At 35.0% G+C, this 15286-nt stretch overlaps 1 protein-coding gene across 1 annotated transcript; it reads right to left on the minus strand.

The window, feature by feature from the left end:
* Window positions 1-857: 857 nt before the first annotated feature.
* Window positions 858-9507, minus strand: RBM11 (RNA binding motif protein 11). The gene is made up of 5 exons (XM_070944057.1): window positions 9394-9507; window positions 5073-5235; window positions 3741-3813; window positions 3052-3145; window positions 858-1127 (listed from the first exon to the last, which is right to left on the minus strand). Exons 1-5 carry the CDS (start codon window positions 9505-9507, stop codon window positions 858-860), a joined length of 714 nt encoding a protein of 237 aa, XP_070800158.1.
* Window positions 9508-15286: the final 5779 nt, after the last annotated feature.

Raw genomic sequence — 15286 nt, forward strand, 5'->3', positions numbered from 1 at the left:
AGATTTGTTTAGTATTACATTTATTTTCTGCCCATCTTGCTGTTCTCTGTAGCTTACAACAGTAAAAATATAAAATTATTAAAAATTTAAATATAACAATCAAACAATGGAATAATAAAAGTACAGTGATTTAATTAAAAGATGGGCAGGGGGAGGTAGAGTCTACATATGAATTACCCTTTAAATTATGACCACTGATTATGTAAAATATTCAAGATCTGTTGAAAACAAATAATTTGTATGAATGCAAAGAAACAAAACAACACCCTTCCCGAGTTTCCAGAAGAGAGCAAAATATAATTTACAAATATGCACTGTTGACATTTATATTGCTTTAGATTTGCTTTGCAACATATATAGTCCATGCCTGTTATGTTCGGAAAGAAATATAAAGCAAATCAGCAATCTTCCAATCTTGTTTTTTGGACTTTTTTCTAGTTAAATGAGTCTTCAGCAATTTAGCATTGACAACGACAACATATGAATATTATATTTGCCCACAAAAATGGACTTTTAATCACAAACTTTATGCATCGCATTGTGAATAGTATAACAATTAAATATTTTAACTCTATGTTTGTAATTCAGAAATCTTTCTGCTTACAGTTTGAACACAGTTGTCAGAACACACTTTCAAGTAAAAAGATGTTTTTCAATAAACTTTATTTAATTTTCATGACTTTTTCAAAGAATATAATTAGATTTCATTTGTGGGTGGAATATATAAGTTTGTGTGTGTGTATGTATGATATTTCTTTTATAAATATCAGGATCATATCCTTTTATTTAATAATACATTTATTTTTAAATAAATACAATCCTATAGTGTTTAATAACTTATTCCTTTACATTTTTAGTCATTTTTTCCTGTATTTTTTCCTACTATTTTCATTGCTACTATCGTTGTCCCCAACTTCCAGAGTTCTTTTTTGTTTGGGAGTATTTTTTGTAATAAGATATTGACACTGGGTTTTTGCTTCTGAGTAGACACTTTCAGAAGAATCTTGCCCAGTATTTATATAGGATGATACTGGAATGCTTGGAAATTGTGGTGATGTCATCTGTGGGTAAAGAAATGGTTGTCCCATTGGACTGTATGGGACATACTGTTGTGTCAAACATGTCATCTAGAAAAAAGAAGAGAATTTTAAAATATTTGAAAACAAATCATCTCTACTTTCATTATATATTGTATGAAAATGACCATGGGTTGCTTAAAAATCATTTCAAATTATATACTTGATAGCGACATTAAGATGACATACAAAAGATTTTTAAAATGGTAACATGCAATACCTTCAAAAATTAAGCATGATGAGACACACTCGCAAACCGTAAAGTTGCATAAGCTGTTTGCGCAACTCTGCCTTTTTGTTTACATCATTGATGCAAAATTATCAATTGGAAATTTGATGGGGTATGACATATTAATTATTTATATGATTCATAGACCTGTCCATTTCACAACAATGGGCATTATAACAGTGCATCTCCACAAAGCTTGTCTAACTGCCTGGCTCAAAAGTCTGGAGGAGCCTCCTAGTCTTCAGAAACACTAATGGGGTCAAGACCACAGGGCAGGTGCAGACACAGAGAAGACATAATTCAGGGTAAGAGACCCAGAGAATGTCCTCTCTGCTAGACCTGATGGGACAAGCAGAAATAACGGGGAACAGATGGTCCTGAAAATAGCCTGGTCCTATGCCATGTAATACTCTATAGGTGGTAATCTGGGCCAAAAACATGGGATATAACATTGAATTGGATAACTGGGAAAAAATATGGAGAATAAATTACAAGCTGACAATGTCTATACCCTATAAGGAAAACCTTTACAAAATGTTCTACCGATGGCACCTCCCACCGGCGCATCTGGCCAAGATGTTCCCAAATACATCTCCAATGTGTTGGAAATGTAAATCACAGAAAGGGACATACTATCACCTCTGGTGGTCATGCTGAAAGGCAAAACAATACTGGCAAGAAATTAGGAAAATGATTGAAGAAATTACAAAACAAAAGCTGGAAATGAGGCCGGAAATCTTTCTACTGGGAATAATCACAGCACAATATACCAAAGAAATAAAATATCTAATTATCCATCTCCTTACAGCAGCACGTATACTCTTTGCCCAAAATTGGAAATTTGAGCAACTACCGACAGAAGACAAAATAATAGCAAAAATTACAGAATGCACAGAAATGGATAAGCTTACAAAGGAATTGCAAGAGAAAGATGATACTGATTACTATTTAGTGTGGCAAAGATTATACAGCTGGCTGGAGGGGAAAATAGGAATAAAAAAATAACTTTGACTATCTAACAGGAACTGTCTAGAATTAAATAAAGAGTGGACTATAATGTTCTATATACAAATATGTAATTATGTAAATATATATAGATACGAAGAGAAAGATAAGAAAAATAGAAAAATAATCCACCGATGTGGTAGTTTTAAGAGTCAGTTATAAGACTGAATCAATGTTTGTTTGTTTTGTATGTTGTCTTAATGTATTTATGTTTGTCTGTATATTTTTTATCAATAAAAACTTTAAAAAAAATACTCTATAGGTGGTAATCCGGACCTTGAATCTGATTTGGAAGCCATCTGGAAATCAGCACAGCTCAGAACAGTGATATTATATGAACATATTGAGACAAAACTGCCTTGTACCACTGCCTTCTAGACTAGCTATAGCTTCCAAATACTCTACACATTCCATATTATTTCATGTAATTGTGAGGTCACGTGACATCTCTCTAAAACAAGGCAAGGCAGTAACAAGCACTGCTGAAGGATCCAGTCAATTTCTCCCTTTATATCTACAGTATAGATAGATAAAATGGGTAATAAGGCCAACTGCTAATTATAAAGTACATTTCACCTGAAAATTGGTAATAAAATTAGACAATAAAAGATGCAGCCAGAAGCTGAAAAGCAACTATATCTTGGCTTTCTTAATAATTGTTTCTTGCACTATATAATAAATGAATAGACATACACATGACATATTATTGGGATAGTTTTACTATCATTATGCTAAACTTACCATGCTCTGTATGGCAGAATAAATCTGATGCGGATTATTATTCACCTGATAAGGACTAACAGGTAATGGAATATCACAATAAGAGTCTGCATACCTATTAAAAACAAGGATGGATAAAGTCTCAAAAAGTCATTTATCTATTAACAATATACAGAGAATCTATTTCAATTCTTTACCAATAGATTCCTATATGCTAAGCAGAAACTCTGACTCAACTTAATGTGATTTAACCCTAGACAAATAAGTATGAAATAGTAGCAAACAGCTAAATGTGCACATACTGGAATTCTAATTTTGGTGGAAGTTACAGTTATATTAACTGTAAGCTACACAGTCATTGATTGAGATGGGCGGCTATAGAAATTGAATGAACAAATAATAAATAAACAAGCCTATAATCTAATACATATATACTTATGAAAAAGCTACATCTCCATAGCATTGGATAGAGTTTATGGTTTTACAAATACTTTAAAAATGGTGTATAGTGATGTACATGCAGCCTCTGAGTCATATAGTGGTCTACAAGATGATCAAAGTAGTATTACAGTGTTGCACGAAAAGGTTTCTGATGTGCAGGGTCACGAAAGTACCTGGGCTTGTGCTATGATGAGGGTGATTTTTTTCTCCTCCAGTTTCTGTCCCCACCCGTACCTCACAACAATGGAGACCACTTGAATGCACATTACCTGTAGGTTGATGTCTGTACATCCTCATCCATATTCTGGGAAGGACTGCTTAACTCTAGACAGTGAGTACTTCCTATGAATGAAACACTAAATATTTTAGGATTAAAAATATCACTGCATTTGTGTACATATGTCTAAAAATGCATAGAAACAAATCTCAGAATTATACCAAAATTAATTATTAGTTTCTTTTCATGCTCACTAAAAGAAATATATAAATTTTTGTAAACTGTTGTAATTACACTTAAATTGCGACCTTTTAATTAAAAATATGTATTGATGGGTAGGGTTATTCAAAGGTTAGTGAGAAAATATCTATTTTGGTATGCCTCTGAACATTTTTAAAAAGTCGCAGTGCAATGAATGCAAAATTCATTTCATAAATGATAGGGGGTTCTATATTTGTTTTTCTCAACTCAACATTTGTCTTTCAATGGTCATATATCCTGGAAGAAAACAGAAGATCCTTATATGAATCAAAACACTTCTCTATATCCTAGCCAAGGTAAATCTTACTTGTATCCTGCCTTTATTATTTTACAAATAATTGAAGCTGGAAGCACCTTCCTCTTCTTATTTTCTCCACAACAACACTGTGAGGTGGGTAGGACTGAACTAACAATTTCCCAATTTCTAGCTTGGTACCTTAACCATTAAACCAAACTAGCTCATTATTGATACATTTCAATTTGTGCGTATAAATGACATTGACTCATCAGAAAAAAAATAGTAATATAAAAAAACATAAGCACAAAATGTGCATGTGGGAGCATAATGCTTCTTTGTGAAAACACAATTTAATGCTAGTTATAAATAGGAAAAAGTGAATATTTCAGTTTATCTTTCAGGGATTACTCAAGTGTAATTTTAAGATGATTCCTGAACACCACTATTGTCTGATCTACTAAAGAAAAAAAAACCAATTGAGGCAGGTTTGGACAAAATCTGTATGGGGTAAGAATTCTTTAAGATTAGGAGAAAGGCAATCTGACAAATCATTATTAAGAATGGATCAAAGCACTGGTTTAGAAATAAGGGTTAATAATTTATCATTGCAGAAATAAAAATGCATCTAATATCAAATCACTAGAATTTAAATTTCTTGCTTCTTGAAAGGGAATGACTATTAAAGACCAGAAATGTAATATATCAGTTTTATTTATTTTTTTAAAAAATGTTAATTCAGTAAACGGACCCCAAAGTATAGAAAAATATACTTTGTCATAGCAGAATTTTGTTTGACACATTATTTCATGTGTCAGGATTTTGACATTTACATTCCAGAGATCTCTGAGTTTTTATTAAATATTATTGGCAGGTAACTAAACCTACCAAACCGATATTGAACTTTAATTGGTCTTCCATATAAACGAATCCCATTCAGCAAAGCCATAGCATAAGGCACTGACTCTGTGTGTTTAAAGCAGACAAATCCAAAACTCTTGGGGTTTCCATCTTTGTCCTTGCATACGGTGACTTTGGATACCGGTCCAGCCTGCAAGAAACTTAAAATTTATTCTCTTATCATTCTGTTATATGAAACAAAATTGTTACTTACTCTTTCAAAATCTTGATGGACCCTATTCTACCAATGTATCCATTTTTCTTTTGTGCAGAAAGGCAGTGCATTGTAATTTTCCTTGTATGTTCACAGCTTACTTACATATATCTTGTTTTATTCTGTTATGGGCATAATTTACTGTACATGGACCTGATGAAGTATCAAAGCAATTAAAGAATTTTTTAAAATGCACAACAGCAAGCACTCTGCTATTCAAATAAAAGCAAACATATACTGTCATCAAATATAAGATATAACCAAAATAAACCCAAAGTATAGATTTATTAATATATATTTTCCATGTTGTATTGGCAATCAATAGAAAGTTTCAACCTTATGACAATCTTGTAAGTTTAAATTCTGTAGAAAAATAGATAGTCCAATAACAATTACTATTTTCATAATCTAATTAACATATTACCCTCAGATACAAATGCTGTATGTAGTTCACATAATGAGAAACATTTCTCATTCTCCAGTAGAATGAGAAATCATGGCAACAAGCATTGTGGAGAGAACAACTTAGAAAACTTGGTGCATTTAGAGCTGAGAAAGATTTGATCGTTACTTTCTATTGATAAAAATATTTCCAATGATACATTCTTATAAGAAAATGCTTATGAGAGCATTTACTGCTGTGCCCAACCAAGCATTTCATGGTATTTACCAGTCTGTTCTTAGGAAATTCTTAGGAAATTGCAGAAACAATTGAAAACATGTAAATTGGCATAATGTAAGAAGAAAGAAAAAGAAAACAAGAGCATTTATCTGGAATCAGTTGTACACCTATAGAATATATTATTCCTACTTTGTTGTTGTTAAACTAAATTTTCCCTTTTCTTGGAAACTTAAATTTAACAGTAGCTAAATCTTATGGACATTGGAGTACATTAACTAAAACTTGTTCAGATAGTAGCTTCTCAACTGTCAAAAGCTAAAGGCATATGAAGTGCCTACTTTGTGGAATTAATTCCAAATCTGATTCTCACTGATATTACAATGAAAGTAGAAATAGCTTGTGACTAGAAAAAAAGAAATATTGTTATTTTATAGTAATCAGTGCTGACAAAACACTCAATGTTTATGCTCAGTGTTACAGCTATATATATATTTCATATTTTATATGCAGAAGGAAAAAAAGTAAAACATTGCAGGAATGTTCAACTCTAATGTTCAATAGTAAATAAAGGGGTACAATTAAATTATGAATATTTCAAATTAAATGAGGCTTATCTCTCCAAATATTGCATGTTAGTTAATCACAGAGATAAATATTTAATTATTTTCAGCCAAAGTTAAATGATTGCCCTTAGGCATTATCAGCGATTTGTTTAACTTCATTTAAATTTATTTATCTTTCAATTATGTACTTTTGAAAATTGATAAATTATTTCAAAAAACTTAGTAACTGCTAAAGAGATAATTCAGATTTAGACTAGACAATAAACACCCATTATTTATCAATTAATGTTATTTTAAATTATTCAAAATTATTTACCAGAACTGAGTATTTATTAATAAGTAGAATTGAATGTGCTACAACATCTGGGAAATAAATATAAATAAATATCAACAAATATAAATTTCACTAGTTTAGCTAATATCACATGTGAAATAAATAGCATATGATAAATCAATAAAGGTGAGAATAATTCAATCTCTTTAATCTTTCCAGTAAAAAATAGTTACTCCAATAAAAGGCTAAAATCACATTTGTACTGATTTGAGTTTTGGGGGAAGAATAACAAACTATAGTTCATTTTTAATTCCATTGTCTAAAGATCTAATTGTTAAAACATTGAAAAAAGGTATTGACTTCAATTTTATTTATTTTTATAAATAACTGAAGGTGGCAAACATAATTAATATTCCTTCCTCCTCCTATTTTCCCTACAACTCCTCTGTGAGGTAAGCTGAGCTGGGAGAGAGTGACTGGCCCATAATCACCTCTGGTTATAGAATCTCATGTCTTCCCTTTACCCTGGAATTTCATGATAAAAGTGGGCTAGAACTCAGTCTCCTGGTTTCTGATCTGGTGCCTGAGCCACTAGACCAGGTGTGTCAAACTGGCAGCCTGTGGACCGGATGTGTAACACGCAAGCCACACCCACCCCAGCTCCATGAAGGAAAAAAATTCGCAAAACAGCACATGACGGCAACGTGATGCCACGAGTTTGACACCCGTGCACTAGACTAACTGGCTCTCAGGATTTGTTGACTGAGGTTAGATTTGATCCCCACATGCAGAACATAATGGATTAGCAGTCTATTGCCTTAACCTCTCGGCCAGGTTGTTATTTTTTGAAATTATTAAGTTATTACAGCAAGATTCATCTCAGTGTTATTTAGATCTATAGATTCTACATTTAAGGTCTATTAACTTTTTTAATTTAAGATTTATTTTTTAAAAATAATGTTTTGCACACAATCAACATTTCCAAGCAAAATTCAGCTTGTTTAATCCCCACTTTTAGGAGAGAGAAAATTTTAAAGAAAAAAAAAACACATTTCCACTCTTCTACTTTGGATTGCCTACTGAAGGTGATGAACTTCTTCAAAGATAGGAAGTAGAAAATCAAACATTCTGAGGCTTTTTCTTTTAAACATGTAGATTCTTCCTGTTTATAAAAAATAAATAAAAAATCTGCTGAAGCAAGCTACACACACAGGTAGGGCTTTAAAATACAAATAACCCATTTTAAAATTATTTTTCTTCACCCAACAATAAAATATAAAATTGGATTGGGCAAATTAAGTCAAGAATGGAATATTTAAGTTGTCGGAAAAACTACTCTATGTGGAAAAATGAACACTTTTTATACTATTCCTATTTAAGAAACTTTTTATCAAATTAAATTGCAGAAATAAAATTTAAATTATGTTCAAGTCTGATTAATGTGCCCAATTCAATTTCAATGTATCACTTACAAAGGAATTAAACTCACAACTCCACCACTCAATATTTCTTATTTACTCTTTACTACTGAAGTTGTTAATATTTCTCTATTTATAAGAAAGTATCTATATTAAATAAGAAAGGACTACATGTGATTACACTCCCCTTCATTTAATTCTGAATATATTGTTAAGGATAGGATAATTCACAGGGAATTAATTATTAATAAATATGTGGCTTATAAATTTATGTTCCTCCTAACAGGTCAGAGTATTGGATTTAAGGCTGGAGATCGTATCAGATTACCTGATAATAATAATAAAAAGTCAAGTCCTTTCAATTTTACTTGATTTTCCAAACAATTCTGTTGCTAGGAATTACCTGACATTCTGTATTTTAAGATTAACTTCTATGTCATGTGCATTAGTTTCTATCCCTTATTAAATGTTATTGCAAATTGTTTTTTTTTTCTTTTTTTCTATTTAAAAATACTGCAGTTTAGGTCTAACATTTTTCACACTCAAAAGAAAATCATGCTCCTTCCAAAATGTTTCACTTGTCTAATATGCTATTATTTAATAAACTAAAGTCCTATAAAGCTGCTAGTACCTATTATGGTTTTCTGTTTGCTTTCTTAAATCTAATGCCCCACCCTACGTAACTTGTCTTGATTATAAGTCATCATCAATATTTAGCATAGAATGGGTAGATAAAATAAACCTTGTTTGAAGCATATCCATGAAAAAATTTTTTAAAAAGTTTTTTTTTCCAGTATTGTATTTCAGAAATGGAGCATAAAATAAATATAGATTTCACTTGCGCGGCGACCCCTTCAACTACTGCAGAAGACATGCCTCGGTATCTTCTGACAACATTCAGCTGCAGTAAAAACAGAGCCCTGTGACACCTTCAAGCTTACTAATTGTGCAGTGACGTACGGTTTTGTGAAATTGTTTATGTCGTACATTTTTTTTGAAAAAAAGTATTTTGCTATTAAATTAAAGGGGGGGGGGAATCGTGAGACGGCATCTTTCCGCCCCAACATCCCGTCGCATGGGCGGACCCTGAAATCCCATCCCTTGACACCACCGCGTACACGACTCGCAACACGAACACGTGCTTCCCGGCTTCAGCTACATCGCTAGCCACGCCCACCTCCCACCTGACACACCCACCTCCCACAGGACCCGCCTCACCCGCTCTTGCACCTGCAAGAAAAGCTCATAGAGAATCTCCTCCTTCACGCGACTTTCCAAATTGCCCACGAAAAGGGTCCGGTCGGGCTCGTCCGCCCTATTTTGGGTTGTCATGATCGTGAAGAAGATCAGCCCCGGCAGCTGAGAGTTCTGGCTTTGGAATGGGAAGCCGGCGAAAGGGGAGGGGCTCCGGCGAGAGCGCACACGAGGCCGTAAAGCACAGGGGTCGCGCGACCGTGCGGTAAAAAGCGCTCTGGACTGCTTCTGCGCTTTGCGGCAGTTGCCGGCGGGATGTTTCTTAGTTGTGGGAGGGCGGAAGAGTAATGGTTAAAATCACTTTCTCCGATGCTAAGAAGCAAATTTTGTATGTTTGTATCTTTCTCACATGTAAAAGACAAAAGTTACACACGCGCGCGCACGCACGAGTTGCTATAAACGCCGACATCCTGCTGCGCGAACTTCCTGTACTTCAGTATCCTAGCAACTCTCTTAACTCACTGAATTGTTGTCTGTGTGTTTTTGTGTGTGTGTGTGTTAGATGGAGAATGATCCATTCCGAAACATGGACTGCCATCATGTGGCAAATCTTGATAACGCAGTGAATCCACTGTCCACGTTTGATCTTTTTTTACATTTATTATTAAATTTATATCCCGGCATTATTTTGAATAATTCAAGGCAGCATACATAATGTCCCCACACCTTTTCCCCATAAAATAACTAAAATTGAATTCTATGTGTTATTTATTAGTGATATTTTTTTAAATACTTGGACAAGTACTTTAAGAGAAATTTACTTCTATTTCAGATCAGTTTCATCACTGTTTCTTGGCGTAATATGATGTTACATTGTTGTTAGATATTTATTCTGCCTTTTTATGTATAACTCAAGGCGGTGTAGGAAGTTAAAACCCACCCCTCTCCTAGGAAAATGAGATATTTTAGGAAATATTAAAAGGGCAGAATAGGTTCATTTAGTGACCGTTTGAAGTTACAACAGCACTGAAAAAAGTGATTTATGACCAGTGTAGCATCTCCATGATCAGAATTGAGATACTTGGCAATTGACTCACATTTATGACGGTTACAGTGTCCTGGAATCATGTGATCTCCTTTTGCAACCTTCTGACAAAGTCAATGGGGAAACCAGATTCACTTAACAACAGTGTTACTAATTTAAGAACAGCAGTGATTCACTTAACAAATGTGTTGAGAAAAGCTGTGAAATGGAGCAAAACTCACTTAACAAATTTTTCACTTAGCAACATAAATTTTGTGCTCAATTGTCGTAAATTGAGGACTACCTGTAATACCTTCTTTAAATTACAAAATACAATAATGGATTATAATGCTATCAAACAAGTTATCTGAGTATACTGCATTCATATTGCATTCAGATGTCATTGAAAATATAGACAATTTGTAAGAGCTGCTGTTGCATCAGTATCCTTTTTGCAGCCAATGAAGTCCCCTCCTATTACTGAAATTTAAAGCAGAGCTTTCATTTTGAAACATTAAACAAACAAAAACCTGTATTCTCTGTGTATATTCCAAAAGTGAATATTCCTCCCAAGTTAGATTCTCATATTAACTTGTTTTTCCTTTTGTAATCAAATCCAGACAAACACTTGGTTTTTCTGCCCTTGATTAAATAAATGCAGCATTTATTAAGACATTTTAGGGTGCCATTCACACAAAAAAATGCACAATGGTAAGCCAAGTATTTGTTGCAGTTCCTTTTAAGTTTTTTAATTGGAAAATCACTTCACACTTTTGTTTATGATCAATTGCTCAAAAAGGGCAGGTTTTTCTAGGATGTCAGAGCAGCAATCAACTGACAAAATACAAAGTTGTCGTGAAATTGACAACACTTGTGCTATCTTTACCAGGAATTCAACTGTCTGTAAATTTATTTTTTTATTGTAATGTTATTGTACTTTCTCTTCAGTTTGGAACAATTATCATTCTCAAAATAACCAATTGGCCTTCTCTGTTTTAAGTTCCATGTTTCTCCAATATTTGAGGGGCTGTCACAGACAGGAGGGGGACAACCTACTTTCCAAAGCACCCAAAGGCCAGACAAGGAACAGTGGATGGAAACTGATGAAGGAGAGATTCAATCTAGAAATGAGGAGAAATTTTCTGACAGTGAGAACAATCAATCAATAGAACAACTTGCCTTCAGAAGTTGTGGGTGCTTCATCACCTGAGGCTTTCAAAAAGAGACTGGACAGCTACTTGTTAGAAGTGGTATAGGGTCTCCTGTTTGAGCAGGGGTTGGACTAGGTGACCTATGAGATCCCTTCCAACTCTGTTATTCTGTACTCTTCTTCTGTGGCAATTTAATGTTGTGTCTCCTTTTAGTTTTTTTTCTCTTCAGATTGAACATCCCAAAGTCTTCCAATCTGTATTCATATGGCCTCAGATCGTTGTCGTTTCCTCTTTGTTACCTTTCTCTGAATTTGTTCTAACCAATCAGTCTTTTGGAAATACGGTGCTTAGAACTGCACACAGTATTAAGATACCACTGGGAGTGCTCTTGGCAGAAAAGAGATGAGAGTAAAAAAATGATTGTATCATCTGAGACTACTTTGTCGTGCCAGAACTGGAGTTGGTATGTCAGGAGAAAAAGAAAACTAAACAAATTGGTGAAAAACAGTCCCAAATCCAAGTATGTTGGGGAGGGCATGTTGGCTCATGTAGAGAGAATGAAGGATTGGATTGCAGAACAAATAAGCGTGAACTATGAAGAGGTTGAGCTGAAGGCTTGAGCCTTGATAGTACAGTGGTTTAGTGCACCTTGTTATTAACACAGCTGCCTGCAATTTCTGCTGGTTCGAATCTCTCCAAGGCTCAAGGTTGACTCAGCCTTTCATCCTTTCTAAGATAGGTGAAATGAGGACCCAGTTTGTGGGGGCAATAAGTTGACTTTGTATAAAATATACCAAAGAATGAAGGCTATTGCTTAACACATTGTAAGCTGCCCTGAGTCTCCAGAGAAGGGCGGCATATAAATCAAATTAAAAAAAAAAAGGCATAGATTAAGAAAGTTGTGACTGAATGGAGCTGCTGAGGTTCTCAAACAGAAATATGAGAAGTTTAAAGAATAAAAGGCAATGTACAAATGGGTATATGATCCTAGTACCATGATGGCAAACCTATGGCACGTGTGCCAGAGGTGGCATGTAGCGCCCTCTCTGTGGGCACACGAGCTGTCGTCCCAGTTCAGCTCCACCATGCATGTGTGTGCGCCTCCTGCCAGCCAACTGGTCTTTGGGTCTCTGTGTGAGGGGCGGGGCATGTATGCATGCACGGGGGGCAGGGCATGTATGGGGCAACAGGCATGGGCATGGGGGCATATGTGGGAGGGCTGCACATGCATGCATGGGGGCAGGGCATGGGCATGTGCAGGGGCGGTGCATGTGCAGGGGCGGCGCGCACACATTGCATTTTGGGAGTTTGGGCGTGTGCGCGCTTTGGGCACTCAGTCTGGAAAAGGTTAGCCATCACTGTCGTAGTAGACAGATGGTTTATAACATTTGAATTGCGTGGAAAGATATACTGCATATAGATTTACTATATTTCCTTTTATTATATTGCTTTTAATTCCAAATTACAACAGATAGAGTCTGCGTCTAAGAAAGGCAAGGAATGGATGAAGTTACATCTGATATGCCATTGCAGTCCATTGCATGAAAAACAACGAAGTGTTATTTTTGATATTGTACAGGTAGTCCTCGAGTTACAACAGTTCATTCTGTGACCATTCAAAGTTACAACGGCAATGAAAAAAGTGACATGGCCAGTTTTCACACTTACGACCATTGTAGCATCCCCATAGTCATGCAATCAAACTTCAGATGCTTGGCAACTGACTCATATTTATGATGGTTGCCGTATCCTGGGGTCATGTGATCCCATTTTGCAACCTTCTGACAAGCAAAGTCAATGGGGAAGCCAGATTCACTTAACCACAATTTAACAACTACAGTGATTCTTTTAACAATTGTGGCAAGAAAGTTCGTAAAATGGGGCAAGCTCACTTAAGAAATGCTTAACTTAGCAACATAAATTTTGGCCTCAATTGTGGCTGTAAGTCAAGGGCTAGCTATATTTCAGTACTTCCTACTTTTGACTTGGACATTGATACAATTGTAAAGGAAATTACTTCAGTATGTAACTCTGTCAAGATTAAGCTGTGAAGAAAATTAGTTTGATCCTCCAGGAGCTGGCTTTAGGATTTTATTTTTATTTAAAAAAAACTTGCACTATGGTTCAAGCAATAAAAATATTAGAGACTTAGAAGCGTTTTCTTTCCAATGTGATCTTATGTAATGCTTTGTAATAAGAATTTTGCTTATTCCAGGGTTAATTAACCTGATCTTACTGTTATCCTTTCTGTTAGACAGCAGTATTCTAATAACTAAATCCCAAAACAAATACTTTGGCTAAAATTTAAAAGTTCTGAAATTTATTAATTTTGAATAATGGAATGGATGAAAATTTTAAATTCTACAGCCACTAAATTCAAGGAAGCCAATGAGTCATCTTCACATCTGCAATATTTGAATATCAAGCAGCTGGTTTAATAGAAGATGGTTTACTTTATAAGAAGGCCATTTGTATTAATTTATATTATTTCTCACAGTAAGCATTATTTGAGATGTTTGCAAACCATAGCTGCAAGGAGAGTCCAGCAACTGGGTGGTTGAAGGAATACTCTATATTAATTGATGGCTTGGTTACAGTTTCTGCAGCTGCCTTAGATTTAGAACCCTTCTTGGCTAATGTCCCAGTCACCTTGCTATTTTAACAAAGGAACAATTTGGAGCCTGATGAAGCTTATCAAGCCTTTCATTAGTGCCCAATGTTTTTTTAAAAGATTAAAAATGCTGTGTTTGCAAAGGAAAGTCACTAGCTTGACAGAAAATCACCCCAAAGATATTCGGATACAGATAAATTACCTAACATTTCCTCAGCCTTGGTTGAGACAAAATTTGCTTTCTTGTGTTATTACTTAACATAAATTGTTATTATGTGTTGGAATGTGTTAGTTGAAAGCAAATACTTCAGCTGATATAAACATTTCCAAGGATTAATCTGTCTGGAATTGGATTTTGGTCTGTCTTTTTCATTTGCTAGATGTGACAATGTTACGCTGTCTTGCCAAATATTTTGCCCTTTACGAAAGGTATTTGTGAAATCAATAGATACTTGTCAGTTGTCTTGATAGCCTTAGAACTGAGTTTCCTAATGTTTCTGGCTTTGCAGACCAGCGGGGAGGGAGAGGAGATGGTTCTGCGTGAGTGGCTTATGCAAATGAAGTACACATGCATGCGCTTGCCTGCTGCTCGCACAAGTGAGGATGTGTGTGTGCACATGCTCACTGGCCATCTCCGTGGCCCAGCTGCAAACCCCTCACAGCCCAGAGGTTGGGGACCCCTGCCTTGGAAGACATCTGATTCACACTGACATAACAATTCTCTAGCAAAGAAACCTCTGTTTCCTGCCATATCAGCATAATGTTTGGACAAACGATATACAATAGCACATATTCAACATGTAGAATGTGTTTGTGTGATTAAACACTCATGTTCATCTACTGTACAACAGTTTTTCCTTGTTTAACTAATTACCAAATGTTTGACACTAGTCAGACTGATCTCATAACAGATGACTCGGCGTTTTTCAGCAGAAAGGATGACTTTTGACACACTGATCTCAGCCAGGCCTAGCCATGCAACTTTTATAGAACGAGCAAAACTGCACTCCTCCCTCCTGTCATATCAACAAAAGCATTACATGTATTAGCAACTGCTATAACTGAAACTACCAAACTGTTTCCTCTGACGTTATTGTCTATATTGCTGTTTTCTCCCAAGAGGAAGATTGA

The sequence above is a fragment of the Pituophis catenifer genome, unplaced genomic scaffold, assembly GCF_029215685.1.
Source record: "Pituophis catenifer annectens isolate HBS135680 unplaced genomic scaffold, rPitCat1.0.hap2 SCAF_4, whole genome shotgun sequence".
NCBI classification, from domain to species: Eukaryota; Metazoa; Chordata; class Lepidosauria; order Squamata; family Colubridae; genus Pituophis; species Pituophis catenifer.

What these genes read in the sequence shown, in the direction of transcription:
- RBM11 (XM_070944057.1), bottom strand. Translation starts at nt 9,507, where the DNA reads ATGACAACCCAAAATAGGGCGGACGAGCCCGACCGGACCCTTTTCGTG. An exon ending in TCTTGCAGGTGCAAGAGCGG is followed by an intron (nt 5,236 to 9,393) that starts GTGAGGCGGGTC and finishes AGTTTCTTGCAG; the next exon opens with GCTGGACCGGTATCCAAAGT. An exon ending in TAAAGTTCAATATCGGTTTG is followed by an intron (nt 3,814 to 5,072) that starts GTAGGTTTAGTT and finishes TTTCATTCATAG; the next exon opens with GAAGTACTCACTGTCTAGAG.